General features: G+C 46.6%; 1 protein-coding gene across 1 annotated transcript in view; it reads right to left on the reverse strand.

Annotated features, from left to right (window-relative positions):
• Positions 1-10,610: 10,610 nt before the first annotated feature.
• Positions 10,611-20,203, reverse strand: part of LOC114619990 (S-adenosyl-L-methionine-dependent tRNA 4-demethylwyosine synthase) — a 75,596-nt gene continuing 66,003 nt past the window's right edge. Inside the window, exons 15-16 of the mRNA XM_028765944.1 lie at positions 16,373-16,540; positions 10,611-11,169 (exon numbers count right to left, since the gene is read on the reverse strand). Coding sequence (XP_028621777.1) covers positions 10,948-11,169; positions 16,373-16,540 — 390 coding nt within the window. The 3' untranslated portion in view covers positions 10,611-10,947. The remainder of the gene's footprint in view (positions 11,170-16,372; positions 16,541-20,203) is intronic.

The raw sequence follows: 20,203 nt of genomic DNA on the forward strand, positions 1-20,203 counted from the left end.
TGGCTCGTGGGAGGGGGGTAGCATAGGGGGTGGGGGGGGGGAGGGGGAGTCCTTGGCTTAACAGCTGTACGTTTGTGTTGGGCTTGGTGGTGGCCGTGGCTGGGAGTGCAAATAGGCCTTCTACAGGAGATTAGACAGTGGCTCTATCTCCATGGCTCCCCATGGCGGATCCTGATGAAAAGAGAGAGTCCATGATTTTAAAGCATTTATTGTCATGGCAGAAAGTGGACAAGTAAAAACGTACACCACTTCTCAGGGTGGGCCTGAGGATAAATACCTTTTGCAGGGAGGAATGTCTGGGAAGGAAAGCATATTGGCTAAGCCTCCAGGCCTTTAGGTATATCATTAAAATGGTGATCTGTCTTGAGCCTATGTGACCACAGGTCATGTCCTCTACAAGTGGAGAGGCTTGGGGCATTGCCCTTAGGGGAGCTGAGGCTAGTGACAGGGGGGAGGGAGAGAGAGAGAGAGAGAGAGAGAGAGAGAGAGAGAGAGAGAGAGAGAGAGAGAGAGAGAAATTTGTTTTGAGGGACAGGGTTTCTCTGTGAAGCCTTGGCTGTCCTGGATTTTGCTGTATAGACCAGGCTGGCCTTGAACTCTGAGAGAGCCCTCTGCCTCTGCCTCCCAAGTGCTGGGATTAAAGGTTTGCACCTTCACCCAACAAAACACAGTATGTTTTAATAACTGACTGGAGAATTGGGACTGTGGAGGCTGAGGCTAGCTGGAAGAGTGGGTTACTGGGTGTCTGGGTATGTGACTTTGATGAGTGTATCTCCTGCTAGGGTCTTCTTGTCACTGGTCCACTTCTTAGCTGCTGGGAGTTTGATGTACTTGTTCCCCTGCTAATTAAGGTCTACCATTGCCCTTATTGCTTTTTGGGGCTTGGAGCATAATGGAGGACTCCCTTCATTGGTAGGGCTTCTCTTTCTCTGAATTTGCCTGGGGGGCTCAAAAATCACACACACACACACAAACTGCCCTACACAGAGAACATTACGTAGCCTTGGTTAAGATTTCTCCTGGTAAGAACCCATACGGCTAGCACCTGAGATTCCTGTAATACTTCCCCGTGCTAATGAGACATTTCAGTGCCCTAAGCCCTCAGCCTGGATGTCCTTACCTCCAGTCCCCAAAATTATATAAGCCTTGAATCACCCGAAATAAAGTTGATCTGCAGCTGGTCCCAGTATGATCATTCACCATAAATACTCACAGAACTTCCGAAGCCCCGTTCTTTGTCTCTGATCCGTTTATCCTCATGGACCGACTATCTACTCTCGATTGACGATCCCCAAGGGCAGGGAGTCATAGCACTCTGGTCCTCCATGATGTTCTACTCTCCCACAAGCCCAGAAGCATGGACCAGCCCATTGAAGGGGCTCTGTCTTGCCCTAGCTCCTTCCTCTTGTAGGAGGAGCTAAGGTGGGAGGAGTAAGGAGAGAAAGAAGAAGAGGAGGAGTAAGGAGAAGAAGAGGAAAAGGAAGAGGAGGAGCTAGGAGACAGGAGAGGAGAACGAGAGAGAGAGAGAGAGAGAGAGAGAGAGAGAGAGAGAGAGAGAGAGAGAGAGAGAGAGAGAGAGAGGAGATGGAGGCAGATGTTCACATGTCTGTAGCAGTCAAAGGTAGTTGGTATATCTAGGTTGGGTATTGGGTTACACTTCTGACTGTATGGGTATCTTGTTACTGATCATTATCAAATATATAAGCCTTTGATTAATCTTTAAGCATTAGAGTCTCATCTTTCTACTGAGCCCGCGTGGATGGCGGGATGGCCTGGGCAATGCTCAGCCTTGCAGAGACAGCGTGGGAGATTGAGCCATCTCCTATGCTGACGTCTTGTGGGTGGCAGGGCTGGTGTTTCTAGTTGGCCATTTCTAACTGCAGCACACAGTGGCCTCTGGCCAAAAAACATGGCAGCTGGGCTAGGCAGAGCTGCTGCAGCTTAGATAGTCGGCCTGGCCGGTGGCTGCGTTAAATAATTAACACAACACCTCTGATGACTCTACTATGCTTCCTTGCTGTCAGGAGCCAAAGAGCCTTCCAAATGTTACCAATGCTGAGAAGTTCCAACTCACAGAGGCTCAGCAACATCACAGCCAAGGACTATGTACTGACCTCTGAAAGCATGCGCTAACACAAACCTGTAAGGCTGCTCTCCTTGCACTTGATCTCGGGAATAAAATGCTACGTCTCATGGGTGCATTAAAGGGCAGTCGTTGAGGCATCTAAAGTCATGCTCAAAATAGAATGTGTTGCATGTATGTGCATATGCATGGAGTGTGCGTGCATGTAGTGTGTGTGTGTGTGTGTGTGTGTGTGTGTGTGGTGACAGAATCACACTTTGGAAATTTCTCTGGAACATTTATATGAACTCATACACAATGAACCAAACAGCCAAGCTCACAAGAGAGGGACAAGGAGAAAGTGTGTGGTCCCTGTGGGTGGGGGTGGGGCATCAGGGAGGATGCTATAGCAATTGATCCAAGGAGGAGCTCTGGATACTGGGGCCCAAAAATATGAAATATTGATATGATCACTCTAAAGCAGGGACTGATCTGCTGACTTCATCAGGAGAGAGATAGAGAAAATACTGGAGTAGACTGGGGAATACTACTCAGAGAGTAAGTGCTTACTTTGCCATCATGAAGTCCTGAGTTCGATTCCCAAAACTTTGTGAAGAGAAAGAGAAAAGTTGGGCATGGTGCTGTGAGCTTATAATCCCAGTGCAGGGAGGCTCAGACAGTCAGCTCCCTGGGGCCCACTGGCCAGTCAGCTTAGCCTTCTCAGTGAGCTCCAGACCAGCGGGGGAGCCTGTCTCAAAAAAGAAGGCGAAATTTTCAAAAAGGAGAGAGGGAAGGGGGGGCGGTCAGTGGGTAAAGGGGTCTGCCACCAATCCTGATGATCGGAGTTCAAGCCCTAGAACCAACGTCGTAGAAGGAAAGAACCGACTCTTGCAAGTTGTCCTCTGACTGCTACATGTGTGCCATGGCATGTGCATGCCTCCATACAGGTGTGCACTGCACACTGCCCAACACACACACACACACAGACACACACACACATACAGGCACACATACTAAATGAGTAAGTCTAATATAGTACTTTTAGAATTTTTTTAAAAATCAGTTATTTTTACTTTATATGTATGGGTATTTTGCCTGTACACATGTCTGTGTAGCCGTGTATGCAGTGGCCATCAGATCCCCTGGAATGAAAGTTATAGGTGGTTGTGAGCTGCTATGGGAGGAAGGAGAACCAAACCTGGGTCTTCTGGAAGAGTAGGCAGTGCCCTTGACCACTGAGTCATTGCTCTAGCCTCAGTATGTGTGTGTGTGTGTGTGTGTGTGTGTGTTAGATAGAACCTAACAAATGACACCCAAGGTTGTCCTCTAGACTCCATGAGCACTCATATACATGAATACATGTATGTTCCTGTAGACACACACACTATGGAATAAGGAGAGAGACATGATCCACTGAACCCACATATCAGAAGAAAAATATCAAAAACACTAAAATATTTTGAATCAGCTGGAATAAAACAGTAATAGAGTTTTCTGACTCATTCAGAAATGCTTCTCGCTGCAAAATTAGTATGTTTTAAAAGAATAAATTGGTTCTGATCAGACTCAGAAAACCATTTAGAGCCTCTCAAAACCAAGATCTATCTAGGCATTTTGGTAAGAGCCATTAGTAATCAACATGGCAAGTTACCTCTGACTTATTTTTTTTTCACAGAGGAATATTTTCTTACAAATGAATCCATTACCAAGTGCTCATTAGGTATTAGGGCCCTGATACCTGGCTGAAGAGGAAGAAAAGGAAGCTAATTAAGACAGCTAGGGACCTGTTCCTTTGTGAGCTTGCCAAAGAAGTGATTCCCACATTCATCCTTCTGCACATAGCTTTTAAAGTGTCTGCATGAGGCCCACCCTAGGATTGTCTCCAAGAGAAGCTGGTGAAAATGCCATCTATGACTCAGGGACTTCTGTCTGAGAATGGGGAGAGAGGTATCACAGATTATACCCTTGATGTCCTCCATTATGGTTTGAAAATGAAATATCCCCACAGGCTCAGAGTTTAGTGACTTGTTCACAAGCAGGTGGTGCTATTTCAACAGACTGTTGAACCCTTTAGGAAGTGAGCCCAACTCGGGGAAGGGAGATCACTGCCTGGGTGAGAAGGGATCTCAGAAGGTTATATGAAGTCCCTGGTTCCTAATTCTCTCTCCTTCCTGGTCCATCGTGATATGAACAGCTTCTACTACATGCTCCTACCACCAGCTAAGTTGCTTTGCCATGCCTCTCCCCCTCCCCCACTGATGGACTGATATCCGTGGAACCACACATCTTCATTTGTTTCTGTGTTTCACTCACAACAGTACAAAAATGCTAATACGGCCCCAAGCCTTAATCTTCAACATGGTTCTATTGGAAAGAGGTAGAAACTTAAAGAGGTAGGGCCTAGAACAGTGGTTCTCTACCTGTGGGTCATAATCTCTTGTGTGTGGGGTCAAATAATCCCTCACAGGAAAAACAGAGAGATTTACATCATGATTCATAATAGTACCAAGATTACAGTTACGAAGTAGCAACAAAAAATAATTTTATGGTTGAAGGTCGCCACAACACAAGGAACTATATTAAAGGGTCACATCACTGAATTAGAGAAAACCCATTGGAGACTGTATTCTTACCAGGACAATGGCACCACATCTCCTCCTCTTTCTCTCTTTGCTGCCTGGCTCAATACTAGGGTCTGGTTTTGCTACATTCTGCCCTTCTGCCACAATGTTCTGCTTCATCACAGGTCCAACACACATGGGGCTACTGTTAAGTGATCAAGGACCGAGACCTCCAAAACTGTGAGCCCAAACGAACCTTTCCTCTTTATAAACTATTTGTATCCAGGTATTTGTTATAGTAGCAGAACGCTGACTCACACAGGAGGCAAATATTTTAAACCAATAAACTGCAACACCATCTTATGTCTGGTGCACAAGGCTCTGGGTTCTGACCCCAGGACCACAAAGAGCAAAGTCAAAAATGAGTTTCCTTTAGTTAAGAGTCATTTCCCATTGCTATGGAAGCCATCTAAGCATGTGAGAAATGGCATCAGGGCTCATGGAGAATCTGAAAGCTTTTTCCCTGGAAGATGGTGGTGGTGGAGGAACTGGTGACCATGGAGAGGCAGACATTTGCCTCTGCCCCCAGCTGTTGGGCACAAGGCTACCCACACCATACTCACCACATCAGAGCTCACGGTCTGGGTGTTGGGTGGTTCCTTGATGCGATACAGTGTTTAAGTGCTATAAACACATCCTCTATTTTATGTCTAGATGTGTTTGAATGATGTGGTAATGGGAAAGGTATATTCTGATTTTCCCGTCAAATTAAATAAATACATTAGCTCAGGTAAACAGAGCCCATGGGAATGAGCACATTGGGACGTGGAGTAGCTTTAAAGAAAGAAGCTTCAGTTCGTCTCCTCATCTCCCTCCCCAGGACTGCAGACAACCTTGGCACCCCAACTACCAGGGCAATATCAGTAATAGAAGCCATTACATCAGCATTTCTTGTCCCCTGAGTCTTTTGGAGGGGACATGAAGCAGAGTGGGACAGGATGTGGTGGCCAAAGGAATGGTCAGTTTGTGACTCTGAGTCATAAATTGTCATAATGAAGAGGCAGACCGAACGTGAGGTTGTAGCTGCTGTCCTAACTCCCCTAAAAGGTTTGGAAATTAAAATAATAGGCTTTTAAAAAAAGAGCCACGAAGGACTCTGTCTAATGGCCCACACTCTGCACTAGCCACAGACAGACCCAGACAGGCCAGTGACAAGAACAGACTGTCACCTGCACCCTCTCTTCCAGGACAAAAGACTGAGACATGGGAAATAGGGTTCAGTCACTGGGTTGGGCTGAGAAAGGGGTCCCAGGAGAACTGGGAAAGAGAGCTGGACGATGAGAGAACACTTGCCTAGAATCCCCCAGTGAGGGGCTGGGGGCGTGGCTCAGTGGTAGAGCCCCTGCCTAGAATCCCCCAGTGAGGGGCTGGGGGCGTGGCTCAGTGGTAGAGCCCCTGCCTAGAGTCCCCAGTCCGTGATGGGCTGGGGGTGTGGCTCAGTGGTAGAGTCAGCACTTGAGGAACAGCACCTGAGGTTATCCCCTAGTCTCCACATGCTCACACACAAGTGTCCTTGTGGTACTTAACTTCACATAGATGGACGCCCTCCTTGCTGAGCTTCAGTGGCTATAGGGTATGTCTGTCTGCCCTCATTTCCTGGTAACCCCATTTCCTACGCTGCTCCACCTCGGGGCCTGGTATCTCAGCTCTCACGTTACACTCTTTGCTTGGGGGATGTCAATCTTCCTCTTTTGCGTTTTAATATTTATTTACTCTGTGTGTCTGTGCGTCTGAGTGCAGCTGCCCGTAGAGTTGAGAAGAGGGCTCCGAGTTCTCTAGAGCTGGAGTTACAGGTGACTGTGAGCTAGCAGAAGTGGGTCTTTTCCAAGAGTAGTTTGGGCTCTTAACTGCTGAGTTCCTTCCCTAAGTTTGGATGGTAACTCCCACCGTGATTGATACATTCCTGTCTCCCCGGAGGCTCTCTCCAGACCTCTCTGAGGCTCCTCTTGACCTTCACCCTTGAGAGCCCTCTAAGTGCTACCACGGTCTATCGTATCCCCAGATCAGGACATGGTGGGCCAACAATGACCTTTGAACTCTCCGCCCATCCCCCCAGTCTGCAGCTCCATCCATTAAGCATTACGTCATAGATCTCGTTGGAATCCATCCACAGCTTTACAACCCACTTGTGCAAATGTCACCACACATACACACACACACACACACACAACGACGCGGGCACACCCCAGACAGCCATTACTTCTAGACTTGCCTATGAAAATACTTACCAACTCATGGCTTTCCCTCTTGGCCTCGCCAAGCCATTTTTAAAGCCTGCAGCTCCAGTGATTTTATTAAAATGCAAATCAGATCAAGTTGTTCTTCTGCATAATTGTTCCTAGGGCCCAGGCCTGGCCTCCACCTCCCGGAATCAACCATTAATCTTTAGACTTGACTGGAGTCCTCCTCCTCCTCCTCTTCCTCCTCCTCCCCCTCCCTGTCCTCCTCCTCTTCCTCTTCCTTCTTCTTCTTCTTCTTCTTCTTCTCTCTCTCTCTCTCTCTCTCTCTCTCTCTCTCTCTCTCTCTCTCTCTCTTTCCTCTCTGCTTTGAGTGTGCATGTGTGAAGCACCCACATTTGTGGGTGCAGAGGTCAAAGGAAGATTCTGGGTGTCCTCTATCACTCCCCACTGTATCCCCTTGAGACACCACTTCTCTCTTCATTTCAATGCTTGTTCCCAGTTGCTATAGCTGTTTGGGAAGGTGTTTGTTTCATCTTTATTGTTTTACGTTTACGGGTGCTTTGCCTGCATGTATTTCTATGTCTATGCTTTGTGCGGTCTGAGGAGGTCTAGGTGGTGGCCTTGCTGGAGGAAATACGTTGCTGAGGTCACACTTTGAGATGAAAACACTTGGGCCACCTCCAGTTCACTCTCTATGGGGCTCTCCAGCTGCCATGCCTGGTGAGGCCATGCTTCGCCACCATGAGCATAAGGCCAAGTAAGACCTTCCTTCTCTAAGTCGCCTTGGTCACCATTGTTTTATCAGAATAGTAGAAAAGTAATCAATATGACGAGGCTGGCAGCCGTCAAGCTCCGGCTGTCCTCTGATATCAGCCTCCCATAGCATCGGGCTGCACAGGCCAAAGCGTGGGTGCACAACCATGCCCAGCTTTTTATGTGGGTGTTGGAAATTGAACTCAGGTCGTATGCTTTCAAGGCAAGGCCTGCATACACACACACACACACACACACACGTTTAAAAGCTTGAGTGAATGTAGAATATGGTAGCTCCTACCAGTAATCCCAGCCATCAGGAGGCAGAGGCAAGAAGACTGCCACAGACTGAGGGACATCCTAGGAGGTGGCTCAGTGGTAAGAGCACTTGTTATGTGGCATGGGGACGCAAGTTTGAATGCCCAGAAGCCAGGTAGAAAGCTGAGAGAAGACACATGTGCCTGTAATCCTTCCCCTCCCCCACCCATGCTGGGGATGGGAGTAGAGATAAGGGAATCAACTTGGGCTTGCTGGACACCAGCCTTACTCTAGGTTCAGTAAGGGACAATCTCAAGGGAGTAAAGTTAAAAATAACAGAGTGGTCCTCTTCTGGACTCTGTGCCTGTGCACGGTTGAGTGCATCTGCATACCCACATGCATATACAAAAATCACACACACAAACACACACAACCAACCAAATGAACTGATGCTGTCTGAGGCTAGCACATAAATGCCTGAGATCCTGCAGACAGCTTGACCTTGGCTGAAAAGCACGCAGGAAGTGTGGATGGGTACACATTGACAATCCTCTTGTGCTCTCTCCAGCCCCAGAATAGCCAATGACCTTAACTTCTGTTTCTTACCTAACCCTCCCCTGATAGAAAACCTCAAAATATATCCAGGTTAGGGCATGCCTGCCTTCTCCCAAACCTAACATAGAGCACAGTGTGTGAAATCTGAGAAGACACGCCCACTCTGGTGTCAGTCTAACCTGCTGCCCCTTCCAGCATAGCCTTGAATGCACTGATGTATGGCGTCACTTTTATTCTGTGACTATAAGAATGCATGTAACCTGTCCTGTGGTGGGACACATCACCCACAGCAACCTAAATGCAAGCCCCCAGCACGGTCAGTTACATCTGCTTCTGAGTATGTGATCCACTTATTTCCTTCATTTAGTAATTTAGGTTTTTGAATTCTGTAAAATATTTATCATGTTATATGTTTGCGCACGTGTGTGGTTGTGTGACCGAGAATTTCACAAGAAGACTGGCTCAGAGGACAGCTTGTAGGAGTCAGTCTTCTTCCTCTGCCATGATCAGACTCAGGTCATCAAGCTTGGGGACAAGTTCCCTTAAGCAGCTGAAGTATCTTTGTGTGCCCCTAATTTTTAAAGAGATTTATTTATGTACATGTGTGTCTACCTGAGTTTATATTCACCACACGCATGCAGAGCCTCCAGGGGCCAGAAGATGGTGTCATGTCTCCAGAGCTAGAGTTAGAGGTGGTTACGAGTTAGCTGACACAGGTTCTAGAAACTGAACCCGGGTCTTCTGCAAGAGCAGTAAACACTCAGAACTACTGAGCTATCTTTCCAATACACCCCTATTTTTTTTTAAATCGTTGTTGAGTGTGTACAAGTGTCTGCGTCTGTATGTGCCTAAAGGTGTGCTTGTGACACAGAGCAAGAGTGAGGTCAGAGGCAAACTGTGGCTTTGGTCCTCACTGTACATCTCGAGACCGGCTCTCTCATTTGTCACTCACAAACCCAGGCCAGCTAGCCCTGGAGCTCCTGAGGAAGGGCGTCTGACAGAACATAAAACTCAAAAGAAAAGAAGTATCTTTAATCTGAGGACATAAAAGAGTAACCGTGCCCTGGATCTTTAGGAAAGATTATTACATTTTAAATAAAAGAATTTTAAAATAATTTCAATTACTTAAGAAAATAAAATTGACTGAGATGTTTCTGACTAAAAAACAACAACAAAAAAGAATACTTGGAAGCCAGGCACAGTGATGTACACTTGCAATTCCAGCAATCAAGAGTCAGTGGCAAGCAAATCAGATGTTCAAAGCCATCCTCAGCTACAAAGTGAATTTGGGGCTAGCCTGGGATAAAGGAGACCCTGTCTCAAGAAACGAAAGGGGGAAAAAAAAAGAGCAAAACAGAAAACTTTAGCCTTAAAGGTCAGACTGTGTACATCAATGAGAGCAGAAGTGGAGACAGAGAGACAGGGAGAGGAGACAGGGGTAGGGGTGTGTGTGTGTCTGTGTGTGTGTGTGTCTGTGTGTGTGTGTCTGTGTGTGTGTGTGTCTGTGTGTGTGTGTCTGTGTGTGTGTGTGTCCCAAGCCCACACAGAAAGAAAGACAAGAAGAAACCCTATTCCATTATTCCATGCATGTTTGCTGGACCAATAACACACTGGATAGTAACATGTCTTCTGGAAGGGGCTGGGACATTCCCACAAAAGTTTTAAATATACAAAAGTTTAAAGTGATTGACATAATACCTTAAAATATTTGGAAAAATAAATAAAACATTTGGGGCTGGTGAGATGGCTTAGCAGTAAAGAGGGCTACTGCTCTTCCTCAGAACCTGAGTTTAGTTCCCAGTACCCATGTTGGCCAGCTCAAAACCACCCAGCTCTAGAGGATCTGATACCCTATTCTGGACTCCATGGACATGGCACTCAGTTGCATGCATGTACACACACACACACACACACACACACCTTTGAAAATGGAACATTCATTTTCAGGTATGACTCTAAGGAGAGTTCTTACCTTGGAAGGGGTAGAAAGGTTTAGCCCAGGGCACTCAAAGCTAAAAATATTAAGTGATCACTCTACAAAGAGCCAGTAGCTCAGAGAGCCTGCCTGGTGGTGCTGGCCTATAATCTCAGCTCTCAGCAGGCTGAGGCAGGAGCATTGCCATGAGTGGATGTCAGCCTGAACTACTTAAGTAGAGCAGATCTAAAGAAAAGAGAGGAAGCTCTGGAGGAAGAGGCAGAGATGTTTATTCCCTGTGCAACACTCAGGGATAGCACTTAGGAAAATTACTAAAATAAAATCCAAAACTATTAAAAATCCAGAGGTGACCACCGCCTTCACTGTCTCAGAAATCGACTTATTAAACGGCCTGAGTTCTGGTAAGAAGCATCGAGCCAAGTCCCCAGCCCCATGTGTGGGTGCTGTGTGGGCAGCACGGCTGCCTGCTGGTGTCAGACCGTGGAATGCAGCCGTGAAACTCTGTCCCGTACAGTGATGGCAACTGAGGACCTGCTGGGGCCAGGCAGCTTTTGTCTTTGGAGATCCTTGACTCAGATAAGCTCAACATCCGGAAATGTCCTTCGTTTTGTTCTTCCTCTGGTATCTTGTGTCCTTGGGATCAAAGCCTCTTTCCCTGGCCCCAAACAGCGCCCACTGTGGGGTTCTGGCCATGTAATCCCTCGAGCTGAACGTCTTGGAGCCTCCACTCTCTTCATACTGCAGGACGAGCTCTTGGAAGCGGCTGTAATCGATCCATGTCCACCACTCTCCACCGATCTTAAACTGCAAAGAAAAGTTGTCAGGTCAGAAGTTAAACTGTGTAGAAGAAATAAAGTTCCAGTTCCATCTGGATCATACCAGCTGCGCTGGCTAGTTTTATGGCAACTTGGCACAATCTAGAGTCTTTTTAGAAGAGAAAAACTCATTTGAGAAAATGCCACCACCAGACCGGCCTGTGGTACATTTACTTAATTGATGACTGATGTGGAAGGGCAGGGCCCAGCTCACTGTGGGTAGTGCCATCCCTGGGCTGGTGGTCTGGATGGTGTAAGAGAGCAAGCTGAGCAAGCCAGGAGGAGCAGGCCAGTAAGCAGCACCCCTCCATGGCCTCTGCATAAGCTCCTGCCTCCAGGTTCTTGCCTTGAGACCTTGCCCTGACTTCCTTCAGTGACAGACCGACTACAAGCATACGCTGAAATAAACCCTTCCCTCCCCGAGTTACTTTTGGTTGTGGTGTTTCATCACAGCAATAGAAGCCATGACTTAAACACACAGCATTAGTTTGGGACTGGAGAAATGGCTCGGCAGTCAAGAGCATGCATTGCTCTCCCAGAAGGCCAGAGTTCCTTCCCAGCACCCATGCTGGTCAGCCACAATTGCCTATATGCCTGTAACTCCACATAGCTGAAGGGCTATAATTCTAGCTCCAGGATATTCAAGGCCCTCTTCTGACCAACATGGACAAGGCCACCAACCAGCATACATAAATATAAGTAAATAGGTTTTTTTTTAATAGATCAAATGAATGTCAAAAAGCCCCTAGTGAGAGGGTCAAGAATGTGGATCTGCTGGTAGAGGCCTCTCCAAACATGGGTTCTGTTCATTGCACAAACTGGACACGGTGGTGCACACCAGTGATCCCAGCATTCATGAACTAGAATCAAGATGATCACAAGTCCAGGGTCAGCCTAGATTATACAGTAAGTTCAAAGCCAGCCTGAGCTACATGTGACCCTTACACAAAAAAAAGAAAAAGAAAATTTTAAATTGCTAATAAACCCGGTTTTCCTATCCTGTTAAACTTTCACGTGTTTTCAGTATGCTTGTAGCCCTGAAGACTGCTCCAAACCATGCACGGCAGGCATGTCTGTTAGCAAGGAATGTTTCCTGACTTCCTGAACTAGGCAGAGTGGCCCAGGCCTGGAGTCTCAGACCCTGGGAGGCTGAGGTTCTATTTAGGAATACATACATTCGTATCATACATGTATAGGCCTGTAACAATTAATGAAAAAAGAGGCCATGAATCTGAAAGACTGCAAGTAGAGGTATATGGAGCGAAAAAGAAGAAGGAGGATGTTAATTACATTATAACCTCAAAAAATTAAAGAAAAAAAATTAAAGCCCTTAAAAAAAAAAAAAAGAAAGAGAACTTTTATATCAATGGGAAGGAATCAGAGGCAACCTGGGCTACATTTCTAGAAAAGGGAAGGAGGTTACTCCCTAAAGTTGGCAGCTGAGTTTCCCTGGAGCGAGGTGACTGCCGATGCCCACAGACACACCTGGTCAAGCTGACTCCGCCTCTTCCTGCCGTGGTTGCTTTCTATCTGGTGCGTGCTCTTTCGGCTCTGCTAGAAGTATGGACGTGTGGAGGGCTTCCTATTGCTAAACTTTGTTTGACTGAAGCCTTAATCAATGGCTTCTAACTCTGAGCTGCTAAATGACTCGAGCTAGCCTTTGCATCCTAACGTGCATACAATATCTCATTAGCAGAAAGCCTCGTTAAGAATTTCAATTCAATAATGGGGAATAATCCAATTTGTACTCTCTTAAGTAAATTGCTTCTCAAAAGTCACTGTGGAATAATGGCTGGGATGGAGAGAACAGAGAAGCCACGGAGGAGGAGGAAGAGGTGGAGGGGAGGAGGGGAAGGGGGAGGGGAGGGGAAGGGGAAGGGAGAGGGGAGGGGGAGGGGGAGGAGGTGGCAGCATCGGGGGAACTCACTTTGTGGTGAGGGCACTGCATTCAAAGCTTCTAGCTGGCACTCATTTGTACAAAGCTAATGTTGACAGGTGACTTGTGAACAGTGTTTCTGTCCCAGCACTAGGAAGACTGAGGCAGGAAGAACAAGAGTTCAAGGGCAGCCTGGGCTACAGACTGAGAGCCTATCTCAAAATAAAAGCAGGGCTAGAGACGCAGCTAAATGATTAAGACCACTCACAGCTCATGCAGAAGGCACAAGTTCGGGTCCCAGCATCCATGGTGGATGGCTCACAACCACCTATAATTCTAGCTCTGGGGAATCTAACACCCCCCTCTGATCTCTGAGGTACTTACTTTCATGCTCGCAGTCACATGCACATGTGCACACATACACACCAAAAAATTTTTTTTCAAATAAATCTTAGTCTAATTCTATGGACCAACTGAAACAACCATTTCCAGTTACAGTTTGGAAGAAGTATTAAAAATGAAAAACATAGTTTCCTGGAATTAGGATAATACTTGCTGAATTTAAATGGCTCATGGTTTATGTCAGTTAAGAGCTTTCTAGGAGATACGGCCAAATGTATGTAAAAGCTTAGTTTGTGGATGAAGTAGGAGGCCTCCCTCTCTGAGGTCCATTCTTTGGGATGCTGCTCCAGGGCTTCCTGCAATCTTATAGGCAGAGACTGAAAGCTCATCCTCACGCCCTTCCCAGACGCACTATACACAGGGCTCTCCAGGCCGCGGCAGGCAGGTAGCTCCTTCTAGCCAGGCACGATGGTGCACACACACGTGGAACCTCAGCACTCAGGAGGTAGAGGCAGGAAGAGTTCGAGTTCAAAGTCATCCTCAGCTACACAGTGAATTCTAATTCGAGGCCTGCCTGGCCAACGTGAAACCCCCATCTTCAAAAACGGGAGGGAGGGGTGCAGCTGGAGCGATGGCTCAGTAGGTAAAAGCACTTGCTGCTCTTGCAGAGGGCCCAAGTTTGGTTCCCAGCACCCACGTGGAGGACGTCACAACCCCTTGTGACTCCAGCTTCAAGGGACCCAAGGCCTCTGGTCTCCACTGGTGCCTGCACTCACATGCATGTACCCACACATATGTACACATCATTAAGAGTAAAACTTCTTTAAAAAAAAAAAAGCAAACAAAAAATAAGAAATAAAGAATTCCTTGTCATGGATAGTCTCAGAAAGACAAAAGGATCTACTTAGACAGCAGTTCTCAACCTGTGGGTCACAACCCCTCTGGGAGTCGAACAACCCTTTCACAGGGGTTACAAATTAGATATCCTGTACATCAGATATTTACATTACAATTCATAACAGTAGCAAAACTACAGTTATGAAGTAGCAACAAAAGTAAGTTTACCACAGCACGAGGAACTGTGTTAAAGGTCATAGCGGTAAGAAGGTTGAGAACCACTGGATTAGAACCATAAAACTAATTTTTTAGTCCAGCCTACATTAAAAAAAAAAATTCAGAGTTGAGTCAGGGTGTGTGCATACACACACACACACACACACACACACCACAAGTCATATGCAATGCATCTCATCTGCAGGTCCCAGAGGCAGTCTGCAAACTTAGGCAATCGAGAATGGAGAAAAGCACTTGTACAGACAGGACTGTTCGAAGCTGAAGTCACCAATGACAGTTCTGATTCCCAGTCTCTGAGGACAAAACTGGAGGACTGAGCTGCTGCAGGCGACATGGACACACAGTAGGCTCAGGTCACCATGACAAGGCACCACAGTCTAGGCAGCTCAGGGACAGAGAGGTTTTGAAGGCCAAAGCCCACAGTCAGGTCCCTGCAAGTCTGGTCTCTGGGGCACGCTATCTTCCTAGCTGGCAGAGAATGCCCTCTCAGTAGCTCAACACGGCTGTCTCCCTGAGCACAGGCTGTTCAGTGTCTCCTGTGAGGATGCAGATCCGATCAGATCAGGGCCCTGTTCACATGCCTGCATCCAACCCTTAGAAGCCCCATCACACACAGTCACACTAGGGAATTAGAAACCCAACACAAATTACTTTTGGGTATGAGGAACACAGAATTCCATCCAGAGTATGGGTAACTCTGAAAATAACGCTGAGGCACTGGGTCTCAAGGATCAGACTGAGTTTCTACATGCCTCAAGACAAGCTGAGATGAAGGCAGCTCACAAAAGTCCAACTGCTTTATGAAAAAATCAGAAGCTAAAAGGGCAGCATTTAGCACGTCTGACACAAACTGTACTGGAAGACAGCTGTGTCAACAGGGAAACGAAGCCTCAGATCTCAAGACGTGAGGGGAAGTGTCCTGAGACATGGGGTCATGTGACTTCAGGGACTCCTTACACCCCACAGGAAGGGGGGAGGTAAATCTGTGCAGAATTACGAACACACTTGAAAGGTCACGGATGGTCTTATGACACAGTGTGGTGAGGTATGGGCCTGATTAAACAGCCGGGCTGCTCTAGACGGGCCAGCCACAGAGGCCAGATGCACAGGCCTGAGAACCTGCCACAGAAAAATAATCAAACAACCTCATCTGGCTATTTTCTCACCTTTCACACAGAGAAAATCCCATAAACCAAATGACTGACAGCACGGGTCTATTATTATAAACAATCCAAAGAAATCAACACTCGATGACACATCAGCCATGGGTTCCGCTCTGAACTCAAACCTGACACCTGGGCTAGGAGTGTATTACTTTCATCTTAATGAATGTTGTAGTATTTTAAAAATCTTTATCATACTTATTCATCTGGGAGAAGAGGGTGCACATGTGTGGAGGTCACAGAATAGCTTGCAGGGGGTCAGTTCTCTCCATCCGCCCTGTGGGTCCCCAGAGTCAGGTGGTCCAGCCTGGTGGCAAGTGCCTTACAAACTGAGCCATCTCTCTGGCCCCAGATTATTTTGTGTTTGACGTCTCTAAGCTTGCTAGTTTAAGGTGATTCATCCAGTTGTGAGCCCAGATGGAGAGCCACCTGTAACCCCACTCTAGGAGATATGACACCCTCTTCAGACCTCCGAGGGTATTGCACTCACATGGACATACCATGCACACTGGAATACACACACGTATGATTAAAAATAAAAGTAATTGTTTAAACAAGAATCTCTAAATAAAATCTTTAAACTCAAACATTGGAATGGTGCTGTTTTGTTCAGGGCTTTCTTAACGCTTGTATTAGGAAAGACAGTGGACAAGCAGACATCCCCTGGGGTCAAGTGAGGGGCACAAAGAAGAAAGAGAAGAAAGGGGAAAGAGAAGGGGGTGCAGCACACATCTTACCTTCTTGTGTGCAATCAGGAGGCAGTTGGAGTGTTCATGTTCACACGCAACTTCATAGTCGGGAAGCAGATCCACCAGCTCACAGACAAACCGGACCACTTCCTCATGCCAAGGGACGTTGGCCATGGTGAGGCTGCTGGCTGCACTCTCACCGCAGTAGGTCACGCCCTGTGGGAAGGACAGCATCAGGGACTGTTAGTTACAGACCTGTCTCTGGGTGACAGCTTGTGGTAGTCACATTTCATTATCGACTTGATTTGAGATCACCTAGGAGACAAACCGCTGGGCACATCTGTGAGAATGTCTCCAGAAAGGGTTAAGTGAGGTGGGACCCATACTGAATGTGAGCGAGCCATCAACAGGCTGGGGTCCTGGACTGAATAAAACAGGCACACCGGCATCCGTCTGTCTCTCTGCTCCCTCACGGTGGATGCAGCCGCCTCACACTCCTGCCACCATGCCTGCCCCACCATGATGTGAGCCGTTCCTCCCTTAAATTGCCTTTGTGGGCATTTTCTCACAGCTATGAGAAGAGTAACCAATACAGATCTCATCGAAATTCTATAACGAGATAATCATTCTTTTTTTCTGACAGAGGATGACTATGTGGCTCTTTCTGCTGAGCCATCTCTCCAGCCCCACTGAGTGTGAATTGATAAAGTACTACATATTATACACACTGAGCAGGTCATATTTAGGCATATATGTGTATGTATTTTATATTCATGGAACAACAATTAATGAGAAAAAAGACCTTGAATTTGAAAATGGGCAAGGAAGGGCATATGGGAGAGCTTGTAGAGAGGGAAGGGGAAATGATGTATTTATATTCACAAATGTCAAAAATAAAAGAATTAAAAATAAATGTATAGACTATCATGCCAAAGGAGAAGCATATGTGGATTTACACACAAGCCTTAATTATTTTACAAACATGGAAATTCCTATTAAAAATAGCTGTAGTACAGTAAGTTGGCTTCTAATTTTTGGTACCTACCTGGGAACCCAGACATATCCCCCAAATCTCCTCAGCCCTCTACTGAGTAAACTGCAGTGGGAAATGATTCTTTCTCAAAAAGGTTTTTCTTCAAACCTCTCCACATCAACCCTTGTTGCTTTGTCTCTGAGATGTTTCGTGTATCCCAGGCTAGCCTCAAATTCAATCTGTATCCTGATAAGCCTGAGCTCCTGACGCTCTGACTCCAGCTCCTTCGAGCTGGGATAACAGCCACAGCCACCGTACAAGCTCAGCACTGGACTTCCTCAGCAGCTGCCTTCAATATTCCAGACACTGGCGCCAACCGAAACCCAAGGGCAAGCTCACTGCTTACAAGCCCCTCCCTGATACGGACACATATGCTGCATACACATACAGAGATTCAGACAGACAAATGCCACACATATACATACATACATACATACATACCGAGAAAAAAATACGCACTACACAGAGAGACACTCCAAATACACCTTATAGACAATACAGATACTATACACACAGACAACACACATATAGACACTACAGTGACACTGCACATGTATGTGCACGCAGACACAGAGGTGGGAGAGGAAACATGCACCACAGAGACACCACACACACCACACATACAGAGGCACCACAGACATACAGAAACACGACAGAGACTCTGTGTGTGTGCATACAGACACTGCATGCTGTGTAAGAGGCAGAATTTCATCCTATTAAAAAGAAAAGCGGATCCTACAAGCGAGCCTTAGGCGGCCCGCCCTACAGATGGCAGAGCTGGGACTTGGCCTGAGACTCAGATGAGCTCTGCAAACCCTCAATGCAGATGACCGCTCACTGCAGATGGCCGCTCACTGCAGATGGCCGCTGCCACAGATGGCTGTTCGCAGTACTACGGACACTGCACCCAGATACCCTTCTCTGCATGTTAACTACCCACTTCCTTAGAATAGATGGGGAAATGGCCTGTTTGCTCAGGGATTGGAAGACTTCATTAGGCCGAGCTTCAGTGGGTTTTTACAGGCAAGCAGTAATACAGTTCAAAACACCAAAGTTGGAAAACTATGCTAATTACTAACCCAAATTAAAAAAAAAAGGAGGAGGAAGGGAGGGGCTTATGACAGGTCATCAGATTGCAATGCTGCCTCTGATAGCTTAGCTATGCAACTGTGGAAAAGCCATCTCAAAGGAACTCCTTGTTAATATTTAAAAGTTCCCCTGAAGCACAGAGGTCTCAGACAAGATCTTATATTCATAACTATGATTGAGGGAGATATTTTAATATTTTATTATTCAGCAATAACAAATCATGAGATGCTAAAGGGGACTCATTGGGAAGACGGACTATATGCAGAAGTTCATTAAAACCTTCTGTCTGTCTTGTGTAGCCCAGGCTGGCCTCCATTTCACTATGTAGCCAAGGATGACCTTAAACTCTCAACCCTCCAGCCTCTCCCTCATGCATGCACCACCAATTCTGGCTTCTGCAGTGCTGGGGATAGCCAGCACTTCACGTGTGGTAGGCAAGTGCTGCACCAGAGGGGCATCAGCCTCGCTCTGAATGTCTATTCTCTAAGGACCATGAACTGTTAAGCAGGACCTAAGCATTATTTAAGCTTGGCTGGATTTATAACTATCTCCAAGCCAGGCCCTGACCATCCCACGGGCTGAAGACCCAAACTAAAAGGGAAAAAGGAAGGCACCAAGACAGCTCAGCAGGTCAAAGTGCTTTGTCACCATGCCTGAGGACCCAAGTTTGACCCCCAAGTCCCATGTAGTCAGAGAAAACTGACTCCCAAAACTCGTCCTTAATACTGTCGCAGCTCAGTCCAAGGATGAAGTCACATGAGGGGAATTCTGAGTGCTTGTGAGAAAATGAAAAGAAACAAGACCAGAGTCTTGTGACCTCAGTTTCTTTAAAAACACAGAATTGTTCTAAAACATGCTTTCACACCCAAGCCAGGTGCGGACAGGAGTGAGTTTACACAGATTATTCATTACGGCTGGCTACTGTTCTTTGTTCATGTGCATGTGTGGGAAAACATGTTTCTGCCATTGTTGCTTGAACTTCTGATTTTGTACAGCTTGAAGTCATGAGAGCTTTACTCATGTGACCTCTCTTAACCGTAGAGTATAAACTGTCTGATGTTCAGAATAAAGCTGGCTGAATACAACTTTAACTTGCCTCGTTTTTAGGCTCCGTTCTCCTAGCTCTCTCCTAGCTCCCACTGCCTTTAGAACGGGACATTTCCACAGGAATCACACGCTCACACTCGTGCACAGACAAACATACACACACACACACACTCACTCTCGATGTAACTTTTTTTAAATTTTAAAAAAGGCTGAGTATGGTAGCACACAGCTTTAAATCGAGCACTCTGAAGGCAGAGGCAAGCTCTGTGAGTTTAGAGCTAGCCTTGTCTACAGAGTACATTCCAGGCCAGACAGAGCTACACAGTAAGATCCTTTCTCAAATTAAATAAATAAAAGTTATATTAAGGCTAAATAAAATAGGAGGAAAGGAGAAAGCCATTAGTATGTCAGTATTTATGTTTCTGCTTACTAATCCACTAGATGTAAACGGGCAGCCCCCAGCCCCACTATCATGTCTTCCCCTTGATGACAGACTACAGAATCTCCTCAGACCATGCATAGCACATCTGTCAAAAAGTCCCCGCCCTCCTGGAAGTGGCCCCTTATGGAGTATGTGGACGCAGCAACATGAAGACTGATAGAGAAACACCAGAGGCTTGAGTAACTGGCAGCCTCCTGACCCTGACCCTTGCCCTGCACGTGGGCAGAGAGGGGAGCTCTGCTGTGTGTGCTCAGCCATGGTGGAGCCC

The sequence above is a fragment of the Grammomys surdaster genome, unplaced genomic scaffold, assembly GCF_004785775.1.
Source record: "Grammomys surdaster isolate TR1022 unplaced genomic scaffold, NIH_TR_1.0 166, whole genome shotgun sequence".
Taxonomy (NCBI): Eukaryota; Metazoa; Chordata; class Mammalia; order Rodentia; family Muridae; genus Grammomys; species Grammomys surdaster.